The following is an 11,949-nucleotide window of genomic DNA, read 5'->3' on the forward strand; positions in this document are numbered from 1 at the left end:
TCAGGCGGGCCCCTGGACGTCGATGTCCAGCGGCAGGAAGGTGTCGCCGTCGGTGGCCGAGCTGGCCGGCGGCGGCAGGAAGGCCGCTGTCGAGGTCACGCCCGGCGACGATAGCACGCCCACTGGGCTGATCGGGCTGCCGCTGAAGGCCGTGGTGCCCGGCCGCGAGGGGAAGATGCTGCCGCCGGTGACGCCGCCGATGCCACCGATGCCACCGGTGACGCCGCCGATGCCGGTGCCGATGCCGGTGCCGATGCCGGTGATGCCGGTGCCAATGCCGCCGGTGCCGCCGCCGACCCTGAAGCCACTAAGTGTGACGTAGCTGCGCACAGGGTGGCTGGATTCGTGGATTGAGCCGTCAATTATCTGTCGGAGACAATGTAGCTGTAAATTGAAGGTTTATGCACAACTGAATGCAAGCAATGGGAAGCTGTTGCGTTTGCAGAACAGGCCAAATAAATAGGAGCGGCGCAACATGCATAGTTTGCATACTATACTCGTATTCCCCGAGCAATGCGCATTGAACATGCAATACATTATAGAAAACCTCATCCAAAGCTTGGCCATTACCAGTTGTGTCATTTATAAATCACCTACCTCATTAAGCTTCTAATCTGCCTACCTTTTTGGTGGCCCAAGTTATGCTGAGTGACACTGCCTAGATCAAATGCGATACAAAATAACTGGTGAAGTTATCCTAAGCCAGTAATACTGAGCATGCAGTAAGCAGGTCCACTGAAGCAAACAGATTTAACCCATTTACGCCCTTCGTTGCGTTTTCGCAACGCAAGCAAGGGTCGACGTGATCGTAGCTTGAGAAGTGTGTAAAAGAGGCTCACCGATGAGACAACTTTCAGCGTGTGTAGCATGGTTGTGCGCATGACGCTACGCAGTTACAAGTCTGTGCAGCCGGTAAGTTACTGCCTAGAGCTCCCAGAGTGAAGTCGAAGGTTTTGTGAGCGGTGACGTCACGAAAACCAAGATAAGTAGGCTAAGTGCTTAATAATATCGTAATGAATATTGTGTAAACATATTCTGCAGAGTCCCTACAATAGCTTAGATATGCATTTTTTAAAGAAATCATGCTACAAAAAGGGTTTGTGACTATTTTCAAATATGACTACGGTCGCGTTGCGGGAACGCAACGAAGGGCACATCGGAAAGACAGCGATGTTGCGAAAACGCAACGATGGGCACATTGGCAGGGTAGCGGAAGTATGAGTATCAACAATAGACTTCACTCGTGATACGCTGTGGGTTCTCTCTTTCTCTCGCCCATCTTCCTCCCTCTCCTCCTCGATCCCCAACTCTCTCTCCCTCTCTCTCTCCCTCTCTCTCTCTCTCCCTCTCTTTCTTTCTCTCTCTCTCTCTCTCTCTCTCTCTCTCTCTCTCTCTCTCTCTCTCTCTCTCTCTCTCTCTCTCTCTCTCTCTCTCTCTCTCTCTCTCTCTCTCTCTCTCTCTCTCTCATTTTGTAGCCATGATGCTGTAGCGGCGGAACATCTTCAATTAAGGGGGGGGGGGGCACTGCCGACTTTTTGTCCCATTTTTTCCATTTCCATTTCCATGCAACGCCCATAGGAATAATGTTAAAATGGCAAAATCAAGGGGGGCACGGTGCCCCGGTGCCTCCCCCGCTCCGCCGCCTATGCCATGAGGGACGTGTATAGGTATGTTTAGTGCAAGGTGCGTTCGCACGTAAAATGTTGCGACACATTTCACATTTACTGGCTCAAACAGCCACTAACACTCCTTTCTTTTTCTCTCGCAGATTATCGGCCTCGGGCTGTTCGTTCACATAAGCAATGTGTTTCCATGCATCTGAAAATCGCATGGTACGAAAAGGACCCATGCATCAAACGGTCGGCGATGCTAACGGAGCTGAGAGATAATTACTCCGAAACCGCTTTATGTGCCGATTTCGCCGACCTTGAAAATCAGTTACAAAGAGTACTTATCGATCACCCTAGGACCCCGCTCGTCATCTGCGGTGATATAAACTGTGACCTGCTGAAGAAAGAACCCAACTTTCGTGCACGACAGCATCTCAGCAGCTTCCTATCGGACTACTCCCTAGACCAGCTAGTAACAACTCCGACTTTCACTTCCGGTTCGCTCCTAGACGTGTGTATGGTGAACAAAGTGGACCTCTTCTCTAACACCCGTGTTGAGTTTTGTCATTTTAGTCCGCATAAATTTATCAGCGTAGATGTCAATGTCCCCAAACTGCGTCCGAAGCCTACAATCATCTCAGCTCGTTCGCTCAACCGTGTTGATGTCACTGCCCTTAATTCTGATCTGGAGCTTGTCGACTGGGAGCCTGTGTTTACCGCCGCGACTGTTAGTGATCAGTGGGATGCATTCGTGTCCAATTTTTTGCCAATTATCGACGACCACGCCCCACTCAAGCGTATTACCATTCGGAACCCCACAGCGCCCCCGGCCTCTGCTGCCACACGGAACCTTATGTCCCAGCGCCGCGCCTCGCTACGACTGTCCGGTCGTCAGTCGACAGCTTACAAGGAGCTGAATCGCTCTGTTCGGGCCGCGCTGCGTCGCGACCGGCGAGAGGAGCTTCAGAGAAATATCTGCGAGCGGGGTCCCAATAAGGTCTGGCAGTCTATCAGGACAGTTGTAGCAGGGAAAAAGGACGGTCCTAGTGTGCAGCCTAATTTACCCGCCGATGAACTAAATTCATTTTTCGTCTCTGTCGGACCTCGCATCGCTGCGGAGGTCCGGTCTCTTAACACCACTACCGATCTGAACGTTCGCCTCCCCCGGGTCGGTGCTTGTCGTTTCCAGCTCCGCGCGGTCACTCTCGGCGAACTCGGTCACACTATCTTCGGCATGCGCAACTCAGGCGCCAGTGGGACTGATGGCATTTGCATCCGAATGTTAAAGTCCGGCTTCTCAGCCATCGGTCGCGTCATACTTTACATTATCAATACGTGTATTACCAACTCCGATATCCCCGATTCCTGGAAACATTCCACAGTCCACCCAATCTTCAAATCTGGCAGCCCCTCAGATCCCACCAACTTTCGACCAATCTCATTAGTCCCCGTGATTATGAAGGTTGTGGAACGCCTTGTACATCAACAGCTTTACCACTACCTCTCAAATAACTATCTCCTTGCCTCCTCGCAGCATGGTTTTCGCCCCCGACACTCCACAGAGACCGCTCTGCTGTCCGTAACAGACCAAATCCTCGCAGCCTCTGATAGGGGAGAACTTTCACTGCTGTGTCTCCTTGATTTGAGCAAATGCTTTGATGTCATCGACCACGACCTTCTACTTCAAAAACTGGCTATGCACGGGATCGAGACCACTTGGTTTTCTGCTTTTCTCACGGGACACACCCAGAGCGTGTCCCTATCTAACGGCGCCGGAGGTAGAGTACTGTCGCGGCCGCTTCCAAATAATATGGGCGTCTTCCAAGGATCTGCCCTGGGACCGTTACTCTTCACCATATTTTCGAACAACCTCTCGCTATACGCAGATGACGCCACCGTTTTCCAATATGCGGACGACACCCAGGTTCTAGTGAGCGGCCGTGCCGACGACCTCAGATCGCTTATCTCTCGCATGGAAGCTTCACTCGCATCAATCAGTGACTGGTTCTGTCTTCACGCCCTCAAGCTAAACGCAAACAAAACTCAACTAATGGTTTTTGGCAGCAGACAAAATTTACGGAAAGTACCCGACTTCAGCGTCTCTCTTCGTGACTCTGTGTTGCAGCCATGCGAGCAGGTGGGGAATCTGGGTGTTGTCTTTGACAGCGCCCTGTCCTGGGAAGCACATGTGTCCGAGCTTAGTCGTCGGTGTACTGGCTTGTTGGTCGGACTGTCTCACGCACGAAATTGTCTCCCTGACGGTGTCATTAAAGTCCTCGTTACATCTCTTGTCATATCACGGATCAACTACTGCCTCACTGTGTACGGTAACGGGACTCAGAAAAATTTTGACCGTCTCCAGAAAATTTTGAACTTTGCCGCTAGAGTGATCTTCGGACGGCATAAGTTTGACCACGTCTCGGACCTGCGTGACAGACTTGGCTGGCTATCACCAAAATCCATGTCAGATTACCTGACACTCACGATCGCGCAAAAGGTCATTAAGCATGAAGAGCCCGAGAACCTCGCTGCACTGTTCGTCCCTAACCAAAATTTTCGAGACAGGCACACACGGCAGGATCATCTCCTTCATCTTCCCCGACCGAGGCTTGAAACTGGAAAACGGCGTTTTGAGTACCGTGCCGCGGCGCTATTGAATAGCCTCCCACCCCAGGTAGTGCAGCTGCCACCTGCCAGCTTCGCCCGGTCTGCCAGGGCCGCGCTGATTAACAAATCCCCGCTACGCCGCTGACGAGTCTGTTTAGTAGTAGGCAGGGCATGCCGCCAATTGGTGGACGATCTGTTTGTGCTTATGTATATATATATTGTTTGTCTTGTGTACATATGTATATGATTATTGTCGCGACCCCCATCGATGGATGACTGTCGTCTAGTGCTGAGTGTTCTTCCCCCTGCCCGCATGATTGTTACCCATTATACTCGGATCTAAGCCGTAATCGCCACGCCATATGTGGAAGGCTTTTGGTGTCAATACATACATACATACATACATACATAGGTTCTTTGGAAATTGGATCTACTATGTACATTGTGCATATATAATGAATAACGGGGATGTAGTCTGGTATCACGCGACAGATAGGCATCGCCATTCTCTGGATACAATCTGCTGACTACCAACCTTTACGTTAGAAAAGATAACTGAGGGTCGGCAAATAGTGGGATAGGCCCCCTCTGGGGGTAGCAGAGCCATTTGGCATGGGGGTAACGAGGGCGGACCTGGGAAAATAATATTTTTTAGGATTCATAACTTGCATAGATTGATAAGCTGCTTGATGTGGAGTATATGCTCGTTTTCTTACTTTGATAGGCTTTTTATCTAATCAGACCATTTTAGAGCTAGCAGGATTATTGGAATTAGGGGAGACATTTGTCTAATCGTAGACTGGAGACTGAGCCCAGCCAGTGGGCAGGCCACCCATGACCCACCCCCTTCCCCCTCCCAAGCACTCACTGCACCCGGCTACAGGCGCGCTCCTATGTGAGCTGCCCGATTGCGATATACATATATATAGTTGCCCGCGTCCTTTGTCCCGCCCGGAACAGGGGGTTGAGGCGTGGAGGAGAAGGATTCAACTATCCTGAAGATGGAAAGGACGGATTGACGTCGAATCACCATTCTGTCCTGGCATTGTCTCGAGAAAGAGGTTACACGTGAAGGTCGCTGAGAGTGGGGCCATGAAAATTTTGGATTAGGTGTTAACATGATAAACTGGGAGTCGATTTGTTGTGATGCGCTACGCCTTACGCGGGTAATTTGTGAGAGCCGGATCGGTCCTTTTTTCTTTTTGCTGAGAGTGGGCACGACTAACCTGCAATGGAATTTAACTTTACTCCTAAGAGGGTGGTTAACAATGATTGCGGATATACGCGCATACGTGAGGCACTGGTTTACTCCTAATCCTCCGTTTAATTGTATTCAGTGTGGGGTCTGATAGGTGGGGGTAATGGCTCTGTCTAGCTTCCAAAAAGAAAGCATCACCCTGGATACGTGTCGACCACAACTTTAAATGGACAACAATGGACAACGTAAATGGTTGATAATGACCGTGTTGCCATCTCCCCGTTCGCGAATCATGAAGTTATGCTTCCTCACTGAGGCTCTTAGGCGGGTTATAGAGCATGATGGATGTGGGGTCCGCATTTTCAAGCAATAGTTTTCAACAGTTGATTGATGTTTTGTCAAAACATATTAGCATATACGGCAGTTCAGTGTACTTTATGTCCGTCTGATGAGCCCGTCGTTGCGTTTTCGCAACACTGGTGGCGCCCGGTGTGCCCTTCGTTGCGATTTCGCAACGCATGTTTTTTACGTTTTTCTCGAAAAACTTTTGCTGCAGGCAAAAACTATTTTCGATTCCATGCAAGGCCGTGGTAGGAGCATAACATATTTTGATTTCATCGATTTTCATGATGGTCAATATTCCTGGGCATAAATGGGTTAAGACAGGTGTCAAAGCCCCTCGCTCCGTCCCGGTCCCCGTGGCGGCGGCTTACCCTCAGCTGGATACGGTCGCCGCGATTCAGGTAGGCGATGCCCGCGTTGCTCGCCGTGCTGTAGTCCAAACCACTGCCGTACCCCGTAAACAGCTCCTCGTTGTTTCTAAACACGGCCAATCTAAAGACAGAGGCGAGAAAAAGAAAATATGACGCATGATTCGTCACAATGCATCACACATAGGCGGCGGAACGGGGGGGGGGAGGCACCGGGGCATCATGCCCTCATTGATTTTGCCATTTGCCCCATGGACGTTGCATGGAAAGAATGGGACCAAAAGTCGGCAGTGCCCCCCCCCCCCCTTCCCTAAGGCAATAACTCATTAGAACTGCAATTTTCCTCACAGACCGAATGAATGAATGAATGAATGAATGAATGAATGAATGAATGAATGAATGAATGAATGAATGAATGAGTGCTCGTGATGTATTTAGTCATAAACACAATGCACTGGCGGAGGTTATGAAGCAGAAATGCAGTGAAAACGTTCCGGACTCCCTCTAAACTAAAGGCCGCCCCACTCTGGACCTCGCAAGCGAGTTGCGAGTCTGCGGGTTTCGGGTTTGCGGTTATTACATTCATTCGTGGAATGAGAACACTATTCTCTTATGCTCAATCCATGAATGCTGTGAAGACGATACACCTTCAGAAAATTACGTATTGTCTCAATAAAAGCAAAACGAGCCTTCAACCGACACCAACGAAACACCTCAAATCTCGCAGCCCTCGCAGCGAGGAAAACCGAAAGTTGACTCAAAATCAACTTTTGGAATGCGAGGCGAGATAGCTCGCAAGTCAAAAATTTGCGGAATCGCTTTTTAGATGGCGGTGTGGGTCACTTAACCTAGAATGTATTCTTTAACTTTGAAGAAACCCCGAAAACCCACAAACTCGCAACCCGCATGCGAGGTCCGGTGTGGGGCGACCTTAAAGAGAATGCCTACAGCTTAGCTACCGCTTTAGGCCGACTGGGCCCGTGCATATGAGTTGTAATTTGTTAACCCGCGCCCCGTAGGGCTACCGGCGGACCCTACCACCCGTAGGGGGGGGGGGGGCGTTTCGGCCCCCCCTAAGATCTCGGAAAGTTACCGGCCGATTTTCAAAATTCAAACGGCGTTCGATAGCCCCACCCGGGAACTACCTTGTGACCAAATTTCATTAACCTAGGTCAAAACCGATGACGTCACAGGTCAGGTCAAAGGTCAGATTTTCACCGTTCACAGGCAATTCAAGAAATGTGCTGTGAAAGCGAGTAAATTGGTTATTCATTGAAACCATCGATGGTACATTGTTCGTCAAACACATACTTTGCTATCTGAGGTCACTGATACCAGGTCAGGTCACAGCGAGGTCAGGTCACCGGGGGTCACAATATGAATGTGTCGTGTGATACATGTTTTATGGTCCATTTTACATGACAAATGCGATTATGTGGGTTAGGCAGCCTTTGGGGCCAGCCTAGGTCACGTTTTTGTGAAGGTCAGGTCAAGGTCAGGTCAAATTAGGTCAAATTTCAAAGTTGATATTTTTGCATAAAATGGGTATCGATTCGATGCAGCTCGTCACGGGGAGTCTAATGATGGTCTTCGTTTTGCTCTACAAGTTCTAGAATTGCCAAAAATTGAGTTTGAAAATTTGACGTCATCATTTTTGAACAGTTTTTTTCGCTATAACTTGGCCAAAAAACGAGGTATCGATCTGAAATTTGGTATGTAGATAGAAGACGGTAGGCACTATCACATATATTCCGGTTTTTTTCGAAACTCAAAAAACTTTTTGGATTTTTTGGCGAATATATCCAAAAAAATGCTTTTTTGATTTTTGGGGGTCAAAACTCAAAAATTTTAAAAATTCGAGATAGCAGTTTTGTAGCCCTGTCAATTCTACACCTTTTATGTCTTGATCATTTTTCTGTATCTTCAAAGCTGTAGTCCTGACAGGTCTTCTCGCGAAGGTCTTTTTTCGGTCGAAAATGACAGAACATGACGTCACTCTGACGTCATTTGTGGCCAACCTATCATAGCCTCTGGAAAATTTTTGGTCACAATGTGTAAAATTGATGCCCGGAGGGGTCCTGAAAGTTTGGTGGCGATATCTCCAGCCGTTTAGGAGATATCGACCGAAAAGGACAGGGGGGGCCGTTTCGGCCCCCCCCTACGGGGCGCGGGTTAATTATAAAGCATTAGCTTCCAGTAGCGGCGGAACACCTTCCATTAAGGGGGGGGGGGCACTGCCGACTTTTGGTCCCATTCTTTCCATGCAACACCCATATAGGGCTAAGGTTAAAATGCCTAAATCAAAGTGGGGCACGGTGCCCCGGTGCCCTCCCCGTTCCGCCGCCTATGTTAGCTTCTTCTTTTTGCTTATTATAAAGAGAGCAGTGTTCGCCATGGGCCGGGCCAGCCCAGTGGGCTATGGGCTGGGCTGGGCTACGGGCTGGGCTGGGCCCTCAAATATGAAGGATCGATGGGCTGTGGATGGGCTGGGCCAAGACCTGTCAAGTCAAGTGGAGTCAGGGGTTCGCAACCGAGACAAAAACTATAACTACATAGCTTAATTACAGTGCAAGACTCAGAAACGGGTTAATAAAGCACGCATGCAATGTGCATTGTGCATGCTGCTCGCAAAGATTGTTTCTTTGCTACCTTTGGATACCTACCTGTGTGGTGTCAATAATTTTTAGTCCATTCATTTTTGACGGGCTGGGCCGGGCTGGGCTTTGACGCTTTTATCATGAATGGGCTCGGGCTGGGCTGTGAACCCGCGGGCCTGGGCTGGGTTGGACTGGGATTTTGCGGCCCGTGGCGAACACTGAAAGAGAGTAAGCGCATTAACACCATTTCTAGCTGCAGGTGCGCTAAACACTGGCGCCCTGTTGTCAGCTCGCCTGTCTCGCTCGCTGGTGGCCTTACGTCAGCGTCCGCTCGGGCCGCGAGAGGCCGTGGAAGGTGAGGTAGTAGAGGCCCGAGCGGCGCACCTCGTACCAGGCGCGGTTGTAGCGCCAGCCGCGCGCGTCGTCCGCCATCACGTTGCTGAAGCGAAGGGCACCTGGCGGGAGGGAGACAGTGATACCTACGGAATGGCATGGAAATATAATAAGGATTTCAGAAATGAATTAGTTATAACAGCAAGTATAAAAATAGTTATTGTTACAACAATAAACGATCGTCATTATCATACTTTTATTATCATCATCAAAAATAAAATGTTCGTGAGGAACGTCCTAATCGACATTTAACTAACTCAGGAATGCTAAATAATGCACATTTCAAGGTAAGTTGTAGGTTCGTTATATGAAAAAGCTATTAGCGGTCATACTGCACTAATACTTACCCAAGTCAGATCTATGTTACAAGTTTTCATTAAAAATTTATAACTATAATACGAACCATTAATGCCAACCGCGTTAGCGTGTCCGACCGAAAAGGCCGTCCCGCTGGCCGACCCGACGAGGGAGGTCGCCATCAGAGCCACTGCCAGCCAGATCGGGGACCTGAGGGATGATTCAGCTGGTCAGCGGACCGCAGTCACCTCAATCAGCTGGTCAGACCGCAGTCAGCTGGTCAGACCGCAGTCAGGTGATGGGACCGCAGTCAGCCTGTCGGACCATAGTCAGCTGGTCAGCAGACCGCAGACAGCTGATCAGCAGACCGCAGTCAGCTGATCAGCAGACCGCAGTCAGCTGGTTAGAGCGCAGTCAGCTGGTGTAGGTCAAGGTCATCTGGTGCACAGTGTCCCGAGGTGATGTGCATCCCTGAGCGGCTCATTCGTGATGTTTTTGCCGCAGGATCAAATCTGTGCCTATCTGAAGGCGGACGACGGTGTGCTGTGCCTAACAGGTGTCTCAGTACACTGCGAGATGGGCCACGCACAACACCAGATGCATTCATCAGTCATTTGCCAGCCAAAACAGATTCGGAACAGCATCGGTACCAAAGACTCGCACGTTGGCACCCTGATGGATACAACCTCGTCATGAGGAGGTCCTCCAATTGGTCATCAATGCAATAAGACATTATGCTTACAGCTGGAAAACCGGGACTGGTCTGCCTTTCTTGCCCCTTAAAACGTTGCGGATTGGCAAACTCACATGGTGTCCCATTATCCACTGAACATGTGTTTTTATGCACCGACAACTCGACCAAAAACACATGCTTCCAATTATTTTGATTGGCCTGCCACTCCAAAAAATAAACATTATGCAGCCTCATAGAGTATATGTATATGAGTTGTCTGGTCATGGTGTCTGGTCAATATTCACGCCAGGCCTCAGTATGTACTCTATGATGCGCGACTCACATGCTGGTGGAATAAGTGAATATGACATTGCTAGTCATGGTGTCACACAATATTCGCGCCAGGCCTCTGCCTCAGTATGTACTCTATGATGCGCGACTCACATGCTGCCGTGGAATGAGTGAAGCCAACTGAAGACGCCGCCGCTGGGTGCACTTTGACCCAGTCTGCTGGTGTGAGACATTTATATGTCCTCGGCCGGGACCAGTTCCAGGGGCGGCCGGTGCCGGACAGGTTCTCCATGCAGAGACGTGTGTTGGCCTGCTGCAGCCGCTGTTGCACAACGCGGGATAAAGGTCATCAGATGACGGCTCTAATACGTCTCCAGCCGCCGCTAACCGCTAACGAGAATGGGAACGTCGTGACTTGGGAATATCAATCAAATTGGTGCCATGCTCTCTGCTGATGCTACGAAATAAGCCCTATAGTTGAGCCAGACAAGCGTTATTCAATAAATCCCCTTTGCTATTCCTCTCATGAAATTCGCGAACATTGCTCTGGCGAGCTCGGCGCACTTCTAGCTATCTGAGGTGATGGAAATTCCTGAGGCTTAGGCCGGCTGCCACAGTTCAAGGATAAGCTACATGCCAGCTAGTAAGAAGTGCTGTACCTTTCGACTCTCTTTGAAACGCTTAATTAATTAATCCGCGCCACGCTGGACTGTTCAGCCGAACGCGCCCTCCCCCCGAACTCCCCCCTCCCCGAATGGGGTGGGGGATTCCAAACGGATGGTTGTAGAGAGACGATGAAAACGGCAATTAAAAGGTCTAGACCAAACGGAGCTTTGGAGCACATGGTCACAGGTCAGGTCAAAAGTATAATCTACAATTTTCTACATCATTAGCTTTGGAGTCCAGTTGCAAAGAATGAATTTGGACTCATTACACATAACGCCTTATTAGGCTACTGCGAAGACAAGATTATTCGTTGCATAGAATGTCATGCAACGGTCAAGGTGAGGATCAGATCAGTTCAGGTCACCAAAGACGAACAATTGAATGAGATACGTGTGACACATATTTAACCCGCGCCCCGTTAGGGTCTGCCGAGCAACGCGCCCTGCTGGGGGGGCCAATTTCCCCCCCCCCCCTAAGATCTCGAGAACCACGCAACATAGCGACAAGCAGCAAACGGCGTTAGATAGCCCTAACAGGGAAATAAATTGTGACCCGATTTCATTGACCTAGGTCAATTCAATGACGTCGCAGGTCAGGTCAAAGGTCGAATTTTCACCGTTTACAGGCATTCCAAGAAATGAGTTGTCAAATCGAGTAAAGTGCATTTCATTGAAAATCATCGATGGGGTATTGTTCTTCAAACACATATTTTGCTACTTGAGGTCACTGATACCAGATCAGGTCACAGAGGTCAGGTCACTGAGGGTCACAATATGAAAACATCATGTGATGCATGTTTTATGGTCCATTTTATATGCCAAATGCGATTATGTGGGTCAGGCAGCCTTTGGGGTCAGTTAGATTATGTTCTGGTCAAGGTCAGGTCAAGGTCAGGTCAAGGTCAGGT

At 49.5% G+C, this 11,949-nt stretch overlaps 1 protein-coding gene across 1 annotated transcript; it reads right to left on the minus strand.

The window, feature by feature from the left end:
- LOC122390012 lies at positions 1-9,172 on the minus strand. The gene is made up of 3 exons (XM_043382567.1): positions 9,042-9,172; positions 6,129-6,249; positions 1-366 (listed from the first exon to the last, which is right to left on the minus strand). The coding sequence occupies exons 1-3, from the start codon at positions 9,152-9,154 to the stop codon at positions 1-3; spliced, it is 600 nt and encodes a 199-aa protein (XP_043238502.1). The 5' UTR covers positions 9,155-9,172.
- Positions 9,173-11,949: the final 2,777 nt, after the last annotated feature.

The sequence above is a fragment of the Amphibalanus amphitrite genome, unplaced genomic scaffold (assembly GCF_019059575.1).
Source record: "Amphibalanus amphitrite isolate SeventyFive unplaced genomic scaffold, NRLGWU_Aamphi_draft 000379F_arrow, whole genome shotgun sequence".
NCBI classification, from domain to species: Eukaryota; Metazoa; Arthropoda; class Thecostraca; order Balanomorpha; family Balanidae; genus Amphibalanus; species Amphibalanus amphitrite.